The following is an 18301-nucleotide window of genomic DNA, read 5'->3' as shown; positions in this document are numbered from 1 at the left end:
CACCTAGCAAACAAAATCGATCATATTTCATATATCAGAAAAAAGAACGGTCTGTCAGGTTTAGGATTGATCTTTAATAATAAATCATATCACACCAATATCAGCTATCATCGATAGACCATTTTATTAAATAGGCTAAACAAAAATCAAGTTCCAAATTTGTAATTTCCACGTAATTGCTCTTCGAAAACTCAAGGGCCAAATGAAAATCAATTTCAGATCTCATAGATCATTCAATTTTTAGGAAAACAACTTTTGCCCTTAAACTCAGTTTTATTTAAAATCTTAAACTTTCAATTTCATTACAAGATGCACTTCATATCTTTTTGAAAAAGAAAAAAAAATCAAGATGCACCTCGAACTTAATAAGTGATGCAATTTACATAGAACCTTAAAACTTTTACAACATAAATCTTAAATTTATATATATAATATTGATTTAGCTTAAGTGCTTCAACTTATGCTGAAAAGAATTCCCACACATCACTTGATACTAACAAATTTAACTAATATTTTAGAGTAAAAGGTTATGCTAAATACTTGTTGAAACTGGTGAATTTTTGCAAGGTTAATTGATTATCGATGAAACTTAGACTAGAGTAAAACTTAAACTTAAATTTAAACTAAGATTACTGAGTTGATAGTGAGTTTATAGGAAAGTTTTTACAAAGATTTTTTTGTTGGTCATACTTTGTTGAACAGTTTTTTTCTCCTTATTTCTATCCTGAGTAGAAATCAAATGGTTTCTTCTCCCATCAAGAATTTTTTACTGTACTAATCACAATCACACGACATGTAACAAATTTCCTCACACATCTGCTTTTAAAGCAAAGCGTTGTTTTAGCAGTAACTGACATGTTTAGCAGTAATTGATTGTGTACTCACGATCACACGTCATGTAATAACAAAAAGCAACAAATTTTCTTGTGCATTTGCTTTTAGTCAAAGTAAAGTATATTATTTAGCAGTAATTGACATGTGTATTACCTACGTTTTCTTAAAGTCAAAAGTCTAAAGTTCAAATCACATTATACTTAGAAAAAAAAATACATAGATGATGCATTCAAGTACACATGATGAAAAACATAAGTATATAACTTTTAGAAAAATGGATTTTTTTTTGTCCAAATTAGAAATCTCATTCAGAAGAAAAAAAAAAGGCAGGGGCAACTTGTGTTGCTCTTTCTACAACAACATCCCATTTCCCCCCGACCCAAAAAGCATTGCGCAGCAAGGTTAGCAGCCAATTATAACTCAATTATTCTTGACACACTTGAAAAAAAAAAAAGACTTTTTTTTTAAACTTTTATATGCACAGAAACAAATACTTGCTCTATCTCATAGCCTTTCTTCCAACAGAAAGCTTGCTGGCTCACTTCTAGCAGCATATCCAAACTTGGATGTGGAATACTTCCTATGAACTCCTGTCAATTTCCCTGTCCCTGCTTTCTGATGGAACCCCACCATCAACTTTGAACATTCCCTAAAAAACAAACCCCATTTTCCATTATATATGAAACAACATCAAAAACAGAGAAATTTTTATTAAGAGGGAAAAAAAATTATCCATCTTTCTCTACTTACAGAAGTTGTTCTTGTGAATAGCCAGTGTGCCACTCACTGGTTTTGCTCCATTCTTTGAAGCCATTCACCATGCATTGAGCAGTGAAGACTGCAGCAGCAGCCATTAATGAAGGTCTATACTTCAGCATTTCGTATTCCACTAGACACAGCTCCACCATGAAGAAGGAGAGCAAGTCCAGCTAGTAAAAGGGGAAAAAAAAGTCAAAATGTAACCTCCTTTGTTGCGTATTTATGTTGCTTCATTCTGTCTTTTCTTACCTCTCTATCAGATTGAGCAGCTTTGAGAAACCTCCTCATGAAGACATAGGGTGTTGGAACAGACAGATTGAACTGTAAGGTATTTATCATCAACTTCTCCTGCAGCCAAAAACCAATCTAAATAATCATTCTTGTATTCAGAATTTTGCAAGACATTGATAGGCTATAGCAAAAGAAGAAAGAAAATCAACCATGTCCAGAACTTCTTTTCTGGTGTAGGCTTTGTCAGATATGAGAATAAGATCATCCACAACAGGAACAGAAACCTCTTCATACTTGCAGGCAATAAGCATGGCTGTAACTCCAACAAGCTGGAGCTTCTTCCTCACCACTGACTGAACCGCTAAGAATCTATCAATCAGGTTGACCGTTAGGTACAATGTCTCCTCCATCAGCTCAAACTTGTAGTGTACCTTTGAACCAATCAGATGTTCTGTTTTGTTAGTTCCTCTGTAATGTTGGTTTGGCTAAAATGAAGCTCGTGTTCACATTAGAACACATTCTCACTTGTGGAAGTGTTTCAGTTGAACCAGCACGAGCCTCAAATTATCCATCAATATTAACTAGAGAGCAAAGGACAGTATAGAAGAAAGAATGCACATAGGCTTTGTTCTTATATAAATCACCACAAATCCTATGTTACTATTTTCCTATGTTGGGGACAACAAAATCTCCACATATCTCCACAATTATACTAAGATTGTCCATTTACGCTACCTTCTTTTGTTTCAACCAAAATGTCTCTTACCAATAGAGATGTTGTCCCATACTTACATACCATTATCTAGCCAATGTGAGACTTAGGTTACATTCCCATACTTACATACCATTATCTAGCCGAAGTCCAATGTGAGACTTAGGTTACATTCTCAATTCTTGGACTATAGTGACTACTAAACTAACCTCAATTAGCCAGTCAATGAGAATCCCTCTCATCCTCTCGTTAATATCTGCTTGCTGAGCCATGTAGTTTGGTGGGACACAGCCAGAAACCTGCGAGGAGGGACATTTTAATAAGAAACAAAGAGCCTGAAAGAACAGGATCACGAGGTTTATGTTTCAGACATGATGTGTCTTGTCTGGAAGATTCTTTACCTCTGATTTCCTGTAATAAGCATACAAGTCATCAATGTACTCCACAACAGCTAGTTGATCATTTTTATCACGGCTGTCTATATCAACTTCTGGTTCTTCTTCTATATCTTCCATTTCCACCTCCTCCTGTTGATCATGAAATTTCATATCAATGGCAGCAGTTCAAGGAAAGAACGAGTACGATTGTGATATAGAGAGAGAGAGCGAGAGAGAGAAAGAAGGGTCTCAATCGTTACCATTCTGTCAATTTCGTCCAACATTGCTTCTGTGTGTTGAACAAACATTGGAACAGCCGATTCACCCATGGAATCATCTTCCTCTATGATGGGATGATGGTATGAAGACTCTTTTCGAGTTGAAGCAGATTGCAGTGGCTTTTTATCAACCTCAGGCAGAGGTGGCTGCTGCTTATTGGCCAGCTGAGCTGCAAACTTCCTGAAAAAATAAAGAAAAAGAAATTGATCAAGAAGCTGTGAGAGAAATTGCTGTCAATTATTTTCAATACACTAAGGCTTTAGGAGGCTGGTTTGCTAACCGAGTGATTGGTCGATGAATTGGAACCCGTGGATCTTTATTGTCGAGGACAGCTTCAGTTCTGAGAAATTAAGGATGAAAGAACTCAAATGTAAGATCTAGAGTTGAAACACAGAAAGAAACAAAAGATAGGCGCTCGTGTCCTCGATTAAAACAAGAAAGAGGCAAAAGATCCAAGGGAATTTTCATTGTCCTGAATTATCTTAGGAACTAAACAGATTAAAAGATCAAAGAATTACTCTGTTAAGCCTCTTTTGAGGACTGCACAGGGATGAGGGGCTGGAGGAGCTGCTGCAACGTTTCCATTAATGCTGCTCAAAGCTCTGCGGTTTTGACCCATCCCCACCACAAATTTGCCACCGCCACCACCAACAATTCGTAAACTCCCTTTAAAATTCATCCAAGAGACACAAAAATTCATTTCCAACACAGGCCTTGAGGAAAAACTATAATTTTAAATCAAATGGAAATGCCATCCTGAAGAAACGCCCAAAAAAAATGTTAATTTCTAATTCAATTACCATGGAGATTTGCCCGTCCCATCACTCCGGGGTTGTTCTCATCCGATCCAGCCATTTCCTTCACCTACAGATCGTAACTCCCACAAGATTTCAGAATCAAATCGCCAAAGCCACAGCCAGTCAAAGAAGATCGAACATTACAGTCAAAGAATACGAACTATTCATTCAAGCTATGGAGGGAAAAAAATTCAAACTTCAAAAGAATGAAGAGAAGAATCCATCAAGAAGCGCAATACCCAGATCGTGAACCGCAAAAACCAACCTTCTAAAATCAAGAACTCCCGAAATTTCCTTTAAGACTTTTGATCAAAAAGGTTGCAGTTGCTAATGAGTGCTAGCCGGTGCTTCCACTTTCAAACAAGCGAGAGAGAGACAACTACGAAAAACTTCCATCAGTAGCCGGAGCGATCTCTCTCTGCCGTACGCCGCCGCTTCTCTCCGCCCCACTCTTCTTACAGTCTCGAAGTGGGTCGGTCACGCTCTCTTCTCTCTCTCTCTGGTCGTAGTATAGAACAAAAGAAGGTAAAAAGAAAAGATGGGAAAATTAAGAAAGAGGGAACAGAAACCCAAATTCCAAACTGCATAAGCGAAATTGAGACGTAAACAGCGGATATATGTCCGCACATGGTCCTGCTACGAAAAAATTTAAATCTAACGGCTAGTGAATCATAGCCGTCCGATCTCTTTGATGAAAAGTCGCGTGTTTCTCTGCGCTCCCTCAACGGTTACCTCTCCATGTGCTTTCAAAATTTCTTCCCGTTCACTTCCAACAATCCATTTTAAAGGCTAAAATTGTCTTTTCACTCCCTAGAATTCAACTCACTTCACTTAACGTTCATCTTTTCTCATCCCAATAATAATTTCACCTCACCTAATTTAACCTTCATTCAATTGTTTCATTTTTTTTTAAATAATTATCTTAATTCTTAAGGGAAAAAAAAAAAAAAAAACCTTTTTGGGGGTATTTTTTCAAATATCATTGGATTACTTTTGTCAAAATAAAAAAAGCCTGAAAATATTTTGAAAGTTTTATGAATAGTGTTAACAGTTTTGATTATTGATACAAATCTAACCGATAGGTCAAAGCATTTTTACTTCTTTAAAGTTCAGATTCAAATAATGCTATTTAATTGAATTATAATATTGAGCGCCAACTCGTGTATTTAAAGTATTACTTATTTATTTTAAAGGTTAATATATCATTTTGATTCTGTATTTTGAAATTTATTCAATTTTGAATATCTAGTTTCAAAATCTTTTTTACTATTTATTAGCATTTTTGTGATGAATTTTAGAAGTATATTCATATATTGTAGTATTTTACATCATAATTTAAGACCGATTGAATGTACGGAGACTAAAATTGAATAAACTCAAAATTATATAAATCAAAATGGTACTTTTAACCTATTTTAAATTTGATGTTTGACAGAAAAAAAATAGTTCACTGTATAACCGATATTTTCCAAAATTTATGAGAGAATAAATTTAAAAGAAGATTAAACAGAACATGTAATTTTAAGACCACCATAATTTATAATTTAAACTCAAAATAGACAATAACGTCATTTTAAAAATTAGTTGGATTGGATTAGCTTCAACAATTACGATTATTTTAAAATGTTTTCATTAATTGATTTATTTATGTAGTGTTTTTTAAAAATATTTATTTCTGTAGTTGATTTTTTTTTTTTTTTAATGTGGCTGATTAAATTATTTGCGTATAACTTTTCGATATTTTAAATAATGCATCACAATCACTTTGTTTCTTTTTGTCTATTTTTCATTTAGGAAAGTGTTGGATCTACCACCGGCATATATATCTCCAATAATCATTTCCATATATTTTTATTTCTAGGGAGAATATTTTGGTGAATTAAGCCTATATTTACATATGTAATGCAATTCTTCTTTGTTGTCACGTTGAAGCTTGCAAGGCAAAGACGATTGTATAAATTTTTAGTACCAAAACACTTCTATTATTTACCCTAAAAAATTGTCTTCATCAATATATTTCTAAGTATGTCGATATGATAAGAAATAAATGAAGATAGTAATAGAAATTTTCATAACTATACAAATGAAATAGAAAATTGATTCCCAGAGGGAGTAAGAAAGGTAGCAGTTCGACTTCTAATATGCTAAAAGTCACTTTAATCTATTTAGATCAAGTGATAAACGAATAATGACAATAAATTACAAGTGAACTTGATTGAACTGACATAAAGTATGTGTTAAATGACCAAAAGATTTGTGATTTGAATTACCTGCCTCTCGTTGTACTGAAAAAATTACAAGCTTAGAAACTTTTGAATTTGTGTTAAATAAAAACATATTGAGTATATGATTTTCCAATCTTATGTTTAATAGGACTTAAAATTTTATTAAAGTGCTTATAAGTTAAATTTTGGGTTTAATTGATCTTTCTTTTAATGTTTGATTTTGTTTTCAGTAGATTGTCGAATTATTTTATAATTTTAAAAATTTGTAGACCCACTCAATAAAAAGTTTAAAGTTTAGAGCTCATATGATAAATGTTTTTTTTTTAATAAACTTATAAGCACTAAGGGGACGTTTGAGGCAAAAAGTTAGTTATTATAATCATAAGATATTATACTTATGTTATAATAATTTGTGTTTGGGGGTAGATTATCTGGGTTTGGGTTATAATAGTATGTGTTTAGGGTGTAAACTATTTTAGTTTGAGAAGGAAATAGTAAACACCGTAACAAATAATAAAAAAATGATAAATATGAAATAGTAAATAATGTAACAAATAATAAATATTGTAACAAATGTGAGTTTTGAAATAATGTTGATGGTAGCTAATTGGTATCAGAGCCCAATCTCTAAAGTTTTCCATTTTGTTGTTCGATCTCTGCCTCTATCGACAGCGATCGACGGAGGTAGATCTACGCACTAATCCATCTTCGATTCGCTTCACATTTACCCAAATCTGTCGTTGCCCAACCTCTCTTCCGCATCTTAGATCTCACCCACTTGATGCTGCAAAATAAGACCCACTTGATGATCAACACTATAAAGAACTCGATTCGGTCCATAACTTGATCCGGTCTAGAACTCGATCCTCGATACCCACTGTGAAGAACTCGATCCGATCTAAAACTCAATCCTCGATCCCCTACTCGATGCTCACCTACTTGATGCTCACCCACTCGATGCTCCCCTTACTTGATGCTCGCCTAGATCTTCCACAAAACAGAACCCAAACCCACTTGATACTTTGCTTCTGACAAGCCTAGTTTTAGTTTGGTTTAGTCAAGACTAGTTTTGGTTTGTCTTTGTTAATGGGTTTTGTTTTAGATCTTTGTGAATGTCTCTATTTCCAACTTAGAAGTTCGTGAGTTCTTGTTTCTAGCCTGGAAGTTTTTTGTGTTCTAGTTCTTCATGGGTTTTCTGTTTCCCACCCGGATCTATCGTGTTTTAATTCAGAATTACTTATTCAGTTTCTGTCGTCCAATTGTTTCAGTTTATCCGCTTACAAACTCAAGTTGTTTCTATCACCTTGAGTTTGAGGGAGAGTGTTGAGATATTTAGGCCTATTTATGTGTTATGCATATATTTAGGTTATAATTAGAAAATTCGATTATCTTCCTTTCTATAAAATTCCTATGTAATTCTCAAGTTAATATACAATAATTATTCAGCCAAACATCTGTTTCCACAATTTATTTATTTGGCTAAACCTTCAAATGTTTTGCTTAAGAATTATGAAAATAATTAAAGTCATTCGAGTTAGTAAACAAGCACAAATGAAAAAAATAATAAAAAAATAAAATTAAAAAAAATAATAGTTATCAAGCCGAAGCAAAAATATAATATAATTTTTGTTATATATAAAAATTCTATTAAACACAAAATTAATAGATTTAGTGATTCATTAGATAGAATTCTAAAGATATAATAAATTTAAAATTATAGATTAAGAACCTACCAGTTAAATTTTGAAAATTATGAGAAACGTAGTGGTTGAAAATTCATTTACTAAACTTATAATCATATTGGTTTCTTTTGAAATAACTGCAAAAGTAAAATTTTAAAATTATATTTAATAATGATAAGAAAATAATGAAACTTAATTAATTATAATTCTTTTATTTAAAAAAAATTAAAGAACATTAATACAAAAGATTGAAAGTAAATATTTAGTTAAAAAAAATCAAGGTTATAAGTGTAAACTTTGAAACCTATATATCAAATTGAAACATTTACATTTTTTGAAACTCGGTACTAAATTGAAATAAATTTAAAATTTAAAAACTAAAAATGTAATATTTTGAAGTTTATGAATCAAATAGAAACTAGATCCAAAATTCGTGACTAATTTTTTTTTTTTTTTTTTACTAAAAAAAAAGCAGTTATTTCTTTCAAGGGTTTTAAGTAATGTTCTAAAATTATATGACATATTTTTTAGTCGAAGGATATTTCAAACTTATATGGGTGGTTAAACATCAATGGGCGTTACCTTTCAAATACGCTAGATTCACATACATACTAAAATAAAAATAAAAATAAAAAACATAACGGACTAAAATATTCCTTTAATTCATTATTGGGCGTGTTATTTATTTATTATTATCCAGTCACCAGTGATATGCCCGCTCCAAAACTGATAGTGCTTCGATTGATGATTGACACGTGGCATGTTTTGATTGCGTTATATCATGCGTGGTTTGACTTCTGACTGCCACGTAGGAATTCACCATTGCGTGTTGTAATCAAACAGTTCTTGTGATTGAGTGCTTTAAATCTACAGTCAACCTTATTTGTCAGAAGTCAAAGGAAACGTAACCGTAGGATTGTAATGTGATGAATCGGACGGTAGAGATTGCATATTTAATGTATTGGAGACTGTAAATTGGTTGTTTTGATGTTTTCTAATGACTTTGTTCTTCAATAATCTGGGCAAATTTGCCGACATTATGGGCTGTTTTTGCAGTGCCCCTGAATAAAACTTTATATAATTAAATTAATTAGTGCTTTAGATTATTAAATTTTTGGAATGGGGACCAATATTTCTTGATTAATTTCGATGTATCCTTCAAATTCGTTTGTTTAAATAATAAGATTTTAAATTATAAAGTGGAAATAAACAATATGGTTTGGAGTTTGAGAAGATTTAACTTTTCTTATCGGTTTATAATTTCCAGTTTGTCTTTTTCTCATATGAGCAAGTGTTTGTGTGACTACAATTTTATATTGGTTAGATAAAACAAAAAATCATGGAATATAAGGTAAAGACAATTACTTTTAGTAGTACGAAATCTTATGATAAAGCTAGAGAGTAAAAGAGTAAAAGAACGTAAAACTATCGCAATAACAATAATTTATTGTGAATTGTTTGATAGTTTGGTCTTTACAAAATGTTTTGATATTATAAATATTATAGAAAATAGATGCTCATTAGATGCTCATTAGATGCTCATGTTTGGTGTCCATCGATCATGTGTCATGTCCCAAAATTTCAAATTTGTTATCCATGTGTCTTGTAAATATTCATATATAATCCACTTCCTACTTGCCAAATTACATATAAACAAGGACATTTTGTGGGTTTTGAAAGACACACATTGGACAAATTTCAAAAAGTTTGGAGAATGTGGAGAAATTCATAATTTGTTATTTTATTTACTTGTGTGTTTAATATATTTATATTATATTTATTTATTTTAATATTATATTTTATTGGTATCCGTGTTGCCGTTGTGCTCCTCAATTTCATAACAAGTTATCCGCATGTCGTTTTTCCAACTAAAGGTAGGTTCTAAAGGTATGTTAGTTTTTTCCTCTTTGTTATAATTAATAAATTTAATGTTATTTTGCATATTTAATCTTTATTAAATTTCTAACCTAAATACAATATTTTATGATTGTGTTGCCATGACAAATCTCAAAAAATTAGAATTTACTGTCCTTGATATTAACGAAAATAATTATTTGTCATGGGTGCTTATGTCGAAATCCACTTGGATGCTATGAATTTTGAAGAGACTATTAAAGAAGGAAATACAACATTCAATCAAGACAAAGCAAAAGCTATGATTTTTCTTCGTTATCATCTCCACGAGGGATGATAATAGAGTATCTTACAATAAAAGATCCCCGTATCTTGTGAAATTTTTTGAAAGAGAGGTATGATCATAAAAAAAATAGTTATTCTTCCTAAAGCTTTATGAGTGGATGCACTTGATGCTAAGATTTCAAATCAGTAAGTGATTACAACTCCACATTATTTAAAATCAGTTTGAAATTGTTGTTATGTGGAGAGAAAATTACTAATGCTGATATGTTAGAAAAGACATTTTTTACATTTCATGTCTCAAATACGCTCTTAAAACAACAATACCAAGAAAAGGATTTTAAACAGTATTATGAGTTAATTTCATGTCCTCTTGTGGTCGAACAAAATAACGAGTTATTGATGAAAAATCATGAATTTTGACCAACCAGATTGACACCATTCCTTGGAGTGAATGTTGTGAATTTTAATAATAATCGTGGCCAAGGTCGTGATTGTGGCAGAGGAAGAAATAATTATTATTACGTGATGACCATTCTAATCATTCAATTTTCAAAAGAACCACACAGAATGATGATCACAAAAAAAAAAAAAAAAAAACTCCACAAGATAAGAGTTCAAAAAGTGTTGAAAATAAATACTTCCAATGCGGAATGACTGGGCATTTGGCATGAACGATTGGGTCATCCAAGATCTATAATGATGAGGAGAATTATTGAGAATTCAAATGGACATCCATTGAAAAGCTAGAAGATTCTTCAATCTAATGAATTATCATGTGATGCTTGCTCTCAAGGAAAATTGGTAATTAGACCATCACTAGTTATAGTGGGGACTGAATCACCTATATTTTTAGAACGAATTCATGGTGATATCTGTGGACCTATTAACTCACCAAGTGGACTATTTAGATATTTTATGGAATTAATAGATAACATCCAACAGATGGTCACTCGTGTGCTTATTATCAAGTCGAAATCTTGCATTTTCAAGATTACTTGCTCAAATAATTAAGCTAAGAACACAATTTCATGATTATACAATTAAGACCATTTGTCTTGATAATGCTGATGAATTTACATCCCAAGCTTTTGATAATTATTGTATGTCAATTGGGATAAGCGTTGAATATCTTATAGCTCATGTTCATACATAAAATGGTTTAGCAGAACCATTCATAAAACATATGCAGTTAATTGTTATATCATTGATTATGAGAACTAAGCTTCCTGCATCTGTATATTTTGCATGCAATGTCACTTGTATGCATTAGGATGGTAGCTTATCATAAGTACTCGCCATTACAATTAACTTATGGTCATGAGCCATATATTTCTCATATGAGAATTTTTGGATGTGCAATATATGTTCAATTGCTCCACCACAACATACTAAGATGGGTCCTTAAAGGAGGTTAGGAATATATATTGGATATGATTCTCCACCAATTATCAATATATCTTGAACCCCTGATGGGTGATGTATTTACTGCACGATCTGTTGATTGTCATTTTAATAAGACAAGTTTTCCAACATTAGGGGAGGAATTAAGAAGTTGGAAAAAGAAATTACATGGGATGTTATTGTCTCATTTGGATCCCTATATAGATCAATGTGAACTTGAAGTTCAGAAGATAATTCATTTGCAAAATATAAAAAATCAGTTACCAGATCCATTTATAGTGTAAAGAAAGTAATGAAATCACATATACCAGTTGCAAATGTTCCATAAAAAATTGATATCCCAATATAGTAAGTTATCATTAATAAATCTGGAACACGCCAGAAGTGTGGTAGACCAGTGGGCTCCAAAGATAAAAATCCTTGAAAACGAAAAAGAAATAATAGTGAAAAAGACTTGGTTGATGATGTAAATACCCATGAAAAAAATCCTTGACATGACTAGTGAGGAAGGTGAAATACCTAAAGATAATAATGAGATTTCAATAAACTATGCCATGATAGAAAAAAGATGGAATCAAACTAATGTAATTATTGACAATATTTTTGCATATAATGTTGCTCTTGATATTATATCTGAAAATGAGGATTATGAACCAAAATTTGTTGAAGAATGTCGACACAGAAAAGATTGGCTTAAGTGGAAAGAAGCAATCAAGGTAGAATTAAACTCACTTTCAAACGTTAGGTTTTTGGACCAGTAGTCCGAACACCAAAAGGTGTTAAACCTATGGGATACAAATGGATATTTGTGAGGAAAAGAAATGAGAATAATAAGCTCACAAAATATAAAGCAAGACTAATTGCACAAGGTTTTTCACAAAGGATATTGATTTTAAGGAGATGTATTTTCCTGTGGTGGATGTAATTATATTAAGATATTTAATTGGCTTGACTGCTTATGAAAGTCTGGATATGCATCTTATGGATGTAGTCACAACATATTTATATGAATCTCTTGATAATGATATTTACATGGGAATCCCGGAAGAATTTAAGGTACCTGAAACATATAAATCAAATTTCCGATAATTGTATTTAATAAAGTTGCAGAGATCATTGTATGAATTAAAATAATCAGGACGAATGTGGTACAATCACCTGATTGGATATTTGTTGAAAGAAAGATATCAAAACAATCCAATATGTCCATTGTTTTTATAAAGAAATCACAGTTAGGATTTGCTATTATAACTGTATATGTTGATGAATTAAATATAATTGGAACTCCTGAAGAGCTTTAAAAGGAAATAAAACATCTTAAGAAATAATTTGAGATGAAAATCTCAAAAGAACAAAATTTTGCCTTAGCTTGTAAATTGAGCATTTAGTCGATGGAATATTTGTTCATCTGTTCATCAGTAACTTATACCGGAAAAATTTTGAAAAGATTTTATATGGACAAAGCATATCTATTAAACATTCCATAGAAGTTCATTCATTAGATGTGAGGAAAGATATATTTTGACCTCGAGATGATAATGAAGAACTTAGTGCTGAAGTACCATATCTTAGTGCAATTGGTACACTTATGTATCTTACTAATAATACAAGATCAAATATTGCATTTTCAGTAAATTTATTAGCAAGATATAGTTCTTCTCCAACTAAAAGATATTGGAATGGAATTAAGCATATACTCTATTATCTTCGAGGAACGATTAATATGAGTTTGTTTTATTCAAATAAATTAAATTTTGATCTGGTTGGTTATGCAAATTCTGGATATTTATCTAATCCACATAAGGCTAAATCTTAAACATGTTATCTATTCACATGTGGAAGAACTGCTATATCATGACGATCCGTCAAATAGACCATATCAACTACTTCCTCAAATCATGCTTAAATTCTTGCAATTCACGAGGCTAGTTGAGAATGTGTATGGCTAAGATCAATGACTCAGCACACTTGTGGAACATGTGATTTATCTTATAGTAAAAATCTTCTAAAAATATTATACGAAGACAACACAACATGCATATCCCAAATCAAATGAGGATATACTAAAGGGGATAGAACAAAGCATATTCTACTAAAGTTTTTCTACACTCATGATCTTGAAGAAAACATTACTATACAACAAATTTGTTCAAAGGATAACCTAACGAACTTATTTACAAAGTCATTACCTACAACAACCTTTGAAAATTTGGTATATAATATTGGAATGCGTTAACTCGGAGATCTCAAGTGATGTTTCCATGAGGGGGAGTAAATGTATTGTATAAATTTTAAGAGTATTAGATTATATAAAATATGTACTCTTTTTCCTTCACTAGGATTTTTTTCCCAATACGTTTTTTTTCCTAGTAAGGTTTTAATGAGACATATTCCATATATATAATGAGCATCTAAGGGGGAGTATTATAAATATTATAGAAAATAGATTCCCATTAGATGCTTATGCTTACTGTCAATTAATCATGTGTCATGCCCTCATTTTCCAAAGTGTTGTCCATGTGTCTTGTAAATACTCATTCTTAGTGTCCATATAATCCACCTCATATTTGCCAAATTACCTATAAATAGTGGCATTTGGTGGATTTTGAAAGACACACACATGGGGTAAATTTCAAAAATTTTGTAGAAAGTGGAGAAATCCATAATTTGTTATTTTATTTACTTGTGTTATTTATTTATTTCATATATTTATATTTTATTTTATTGGCATCCATGTTGCCATTGTGCTTCTCAAAATTTACAACATTTGAAAATTTGTGTTGGGGAATATATTATAGGTATGAAGCTTATTATACTCTATTTGACTAGCTTTCTAAGTGAATAAGAAATTTTTGACAAAAAATACAATCATGGTCGGACTTGACAAATATTTAACCTCTGTTTTATAATAATTTGATTTTTGGTTTTTAATATTTAAAAATTTATAAACACTACTTTTATCTATGACTTTTTTTTATCTATTTTTTTAACTATGTTTTTAAAATTAATGTCAAGTTTTGAAAATTAAGGAAAAAATTGTTAAAAAGTTTATTATTATTATTATTTTTATTTAGTTATGAGTTTAACGCCTGTTTATTTTTTTTCCTAATCATTAAAGAAACAATAAAAAAAATTTAAATGCAATTTTTAAGACTCCATTTGGTAGCCATTTGATTTCTTGTTTTTAGTTTTTGAAAATTAAGCCTATAAAACACCTCTTCCCCTTCTAAATTTTTGTTTTGATATCAATTTTTTATCCATATTAAACCAAGTCAATTTTAGAAAACTAGAAAAAAGTAGTTTAAAATTTTTGTTTTACTTTTTGGAATTTTGCTAACAATTCAACTCTTCTACTTAAGTTGATACAAATCATGGTAAGAAAATGAGTGAAAATAGACTTATTTTTTAAAAATAAAAAATCAAATACGAAATAGTTTACCAAGAAGCCTAAAAAATAAATAATTATTAGGGATAACAACATACAAGGCCCTAATAAAGACCTTATATTTCACTTTTGCCAGCTTTTCTAGTTTTTTTTTTTTTTTTTTTAAATGTCCAAATGGCTCCTTAATTACACAAAAATTAAGGTCTAATTACCTTTTTGTCCTTAACCTATAATCAATTATACATATTTCCAAAAAAGAAACTCAAAAGTTTTCTTGCTTCACGTGCATTCTTTTATTTTAATCATTTTTTTCATACCCCTCATTCTCTCTCCCTCCCTCATTCTCTTAGTCTCTCCCTCGTTCTCTCCACCTTCACAGCAGCCCACGATGATCATATCGACGAGCAGATCACCAACGACCACGCTGGATGATGAATGACAGACTTAGAGCGGAACTTGGGTGACGAACGATGATTGACTCAGCTTGACAGCGGACGATGGTGCACACACGACGGACTCAGATCGAACAGTGCACAACTCAACTGGACGACGAACAATGAGCGACTCGAAGCTTGACAGTAGATAGCGGCATAACTCAGACGACAATGGACACGCGACGACGATCGAACAACGATAGATAGGCATAGACGAAGAATGATCAAATGATGACAGAGATGAAGATGGGTCATGTGTGTGTGTGTATTGGATACCTTATCCTAGTGACACTACGAGTATGACCCGTTTTGTAGATGTTCTAGTTGTTGTAAAGTGCTATAAATGATCTGATCCTGATCATTCATGTGGAGACATGTGAGCGGGGATATTCTATACAAAGGACTTTGTATAAAACCGGACTACGAAATGTTTAATCTCATTATACAAGCTGTTCATAATAGAGACTTACAATTCACCAGAATGACCATAGGTAGCATGACCTGAATCTTGAGTGAGTTATGAACTCTTGCCTATGAAGGCAGTCCTTTGATTTGTATGAGTGAGAGTGGCCAGATCGCCGACTCAACAAGCCTACCATTTTAGGGATTCGTCTGATTGGGGAGGAGAACATAGCTACACAAGAAGGAATTCACTCATTCCCCAATGTGGGGGTAAATAGATAAATTGCTCCTTTAAGGGCTGATTTCAAGGCTTAAACAATGTGGTGCCACACCCTCTCCTAGTCCGAGAGGGGTTCGATCATAATTGGACTATGATTTATTGTTCATTAGAGGGATCGATGGTACTTAAGGAGTTAGATGTAACTATAGGGGCAAAACGATAATTTTGGCCTAATTGTACTTATGAGCAATTTGTGAAGGATCATCATACCATTGATTGGTTATATCCAATGGACACAGAAATATATTTGTAGTGCGAAAAGTGCAACTGACGGTCTTTAATGGAGTGCCTGTCAGCTAACGAATAGTGAATAATTTAAATTAAAGAGTTTAATTAATTATTCACGTACTGTTGGAGCTTCAAGCTATAGGTCTATGAGGTCCCCTCGGTAGCTCAATAGGTGTTAATGAAAATTAGTTTTTGGATTAATTTGAATTGATCAAATTAATTGATGGAATTAATTATATGTGATATAATTAATTTAATTTAATTATATATGATATAATTACTATAATGTATTTGATACATTATAATATTAAGTATTTATGAGAGGAAATAAATATTTGAATATGATTCAAATATTAATTATATGAATTGGATTCATATGATTAAAATTAATATAAATGTGATTATAATAAAAGTCATTGGTGAGAGAAAGGTATGTTATATTTGATATAACATATAGTTTAATATATATGATAAAGTAGTTATCATGTGAATATATATTAAATAATTTATTAAATAAATAATTTAATTTAATTTAATTTAATTATTTTTGAATTAATGTTATTTGGGAGGGAGTTGTAACAAACTCTCACTTCTTCCTCTCAAGATCGTGTATATGGGTTAGTTACACACTTTCTTCTTCTCTATGTGGTGAAGAAAAGAAAGTTATAGAAAAATCTCACAGGGAGGTCTGAGATCTAAGGCTCTTCATCTCTTCTCCTCTCTTAATCCCTCCCTCACCAAAATAGTCAGAGCTCACTCCTTCTGGATTCTCATCTAGAGAATACCGAGGTTACTTTTGTAGTAGTGTCTCCTTTGGTGTTTGTGATTTTCACAGTGAAGAGGAATCATGAATATTTTGTTATTCAAGGGTAAGTCTTCTATTCCCTTTTTCTCTTCTTAGTTTCTCAAGCATGATGTATGTTTCATTTAATTAAATGCATGATTTATTATGTTTCTCTGTAAAATTGCGTTCTGTAAATTTTTAAGAATTGGTACTGTCCGCTTCCGCTGCGCACCCTTCATAGGGATCCTTCAATTGGTTTCAGAGCGGCACTTCTTGCCCATTTTTTCCAAAAATTTTAGATTATTTTTTTTATATTTTTTTGTGGGATTTAAGAATTCTGTAATTTTTCATGTAATGAATGTTTAAGAATGTGGATGTTTGAAAGTATTGAATAATTTACGGGATTAGCACTGTTAGTTTATCCATTTACAAATTGGTCTGTAAGGACCCCTGTTTTGGGTTTATTTGTTTCCGATCGAGTCTGTAATTTAAAGTTTTGAGTAGCTCGTGTTGTTCTGGGTGAGTTTCAGAGGAAATTCAAAGCAATGCTACGATGAGGAAGAAAGCTTTTGCTACAAGATCGTGTAGCAAGATCGTGTAGCTTTTATTACAATGTTTGCTACGTGATCGTTGGTGGGCGGTTCGGTTCGAGTGATTCAAGGCATGGTTCACTTGTTTCGATCCAGATGGTTTTTATCTTGTAATAGATAGTTACTTTGGTTAATTAAATTAATATAAGTGTTATATTAGTTTTTTTTGTATAGGTGTCCAATTCTGGTTCAATAATTTTTTTCATTATGCATTTTGATGTATGATTTATTTTTATTATTATATGTCATAATGTATGTCATATAGTAAAAATCCCACCATAGGTTATGCATTTAATTTCATGCATCATTTATATTATAAGTATTATAATATATATATATAAATGCATGATTTAATTAATATAGCATGTCCATGCATCATATAATATTATTGTTATACTATATGTTTGCATGCATCAATAACATTGTCATGCATCATTTATATTATAAATGTTATAATACATAGTTTTGAGTATGTATAGATGATTGTTATTAATGAGTTCATTACATTATTATATAATTGTTATATAGAGTTAGTAATAAAATGGAATTGCATGAAGCATGACATTACTTTAGGTAATTTATAATTGTTATAATTTACTAAATTTGTCATTTGATGCAATTGATTAGTTTTAATTTGGTTCATTTTTTATAATCGTTATAATTAAATGAATTTAGAAATTAATATTAATAATTTAGAATTGCATGCAAATCTTAGGTTAAAACCATCTTTTAAAATTGTTTTAAAATATGATGCACATAGAC

The 18301-nt window shown here is 31.4% G+C and overlaps 1 protein-coding gene across 1 annotated transcript; it reads right to left on the bottom strand.

Annotated features, from left to right (window-relative positions):
- Positions 1-1068: 1068 nt before the first annotated feature.
- On the bottom strand, positions 1069-4597 carry LOC120085442 (cyclin-B2-4). Its single transcript, XM_039041403.2, has 11 exons — positions 4255-4597; positions 3993-4056; positions 3711-3858; positions 3473-3532; positions 3174-3372; positions 2938-3063; positions 2746-2835; positions 2034-2255; positions 1843-1941; positions 1585-1763; positions 1069-1483 (listed from the first exon to the last, which is right to left on the bottom strand). The coding sequence occupies exons 2-11, from the start codon at positions 4045-4047 to the stop codon at positions 1339-1341; spliced, it is 1323 nt and encodes a 440-aa protein (XP_038897331.1). The 5' UTR covers positions 4048-4056; positions 4255-4597; the 3' UTR covers positions 1069-1338.
- Positions 4598-18301: the final 13704 nt, after the last annotated feature.

This window comes from Benincasa hispida, chromosome 9 (assembly GCF_027475165.1).
Source record: "Benincasa hispida cultivar pf3 chromosome 9, pf3_genome.v1.1, whole genome shotgun sequence".
In the NCBI taxonomy this organism is placed as follows: domain Eukaryota; kingdom Viridiplantae; phylum Streptophyta; class Magnoliopsida; order Cucurbitales; family Cucurbitaceae; genus Benincasa; species Benincasa hispida.
This window is presented reverse-complemented; position numbering and strand designations above follow the sequence as displayed.

Excerpts from the sequence above, each read along its gene's own strand:
- LOC120085442 (XM_039041403.2), bottom strand. The coding sequence starts at position 4,047 with ATGGCTGGATCGGATGAGAACAACCCCGGAGTGATGGGACGGGCAAAT. Across the intron at positions 3,533-3,710 it reads CTCAAAAGAGGCTTAACAGA|AACTGAAGCTGTCCTCGACA; the intron begins GTAATTCTTTGA and ends TTAATTTCTCAG. Across the intron at positions 2,836-2,937 it reads CTTATTACAGGAAATCAGAG|GTTTCTGGCTGTGTCCCACC; the intron begins GTAAAGAATCTT and ends CCCTCCTCGCAG.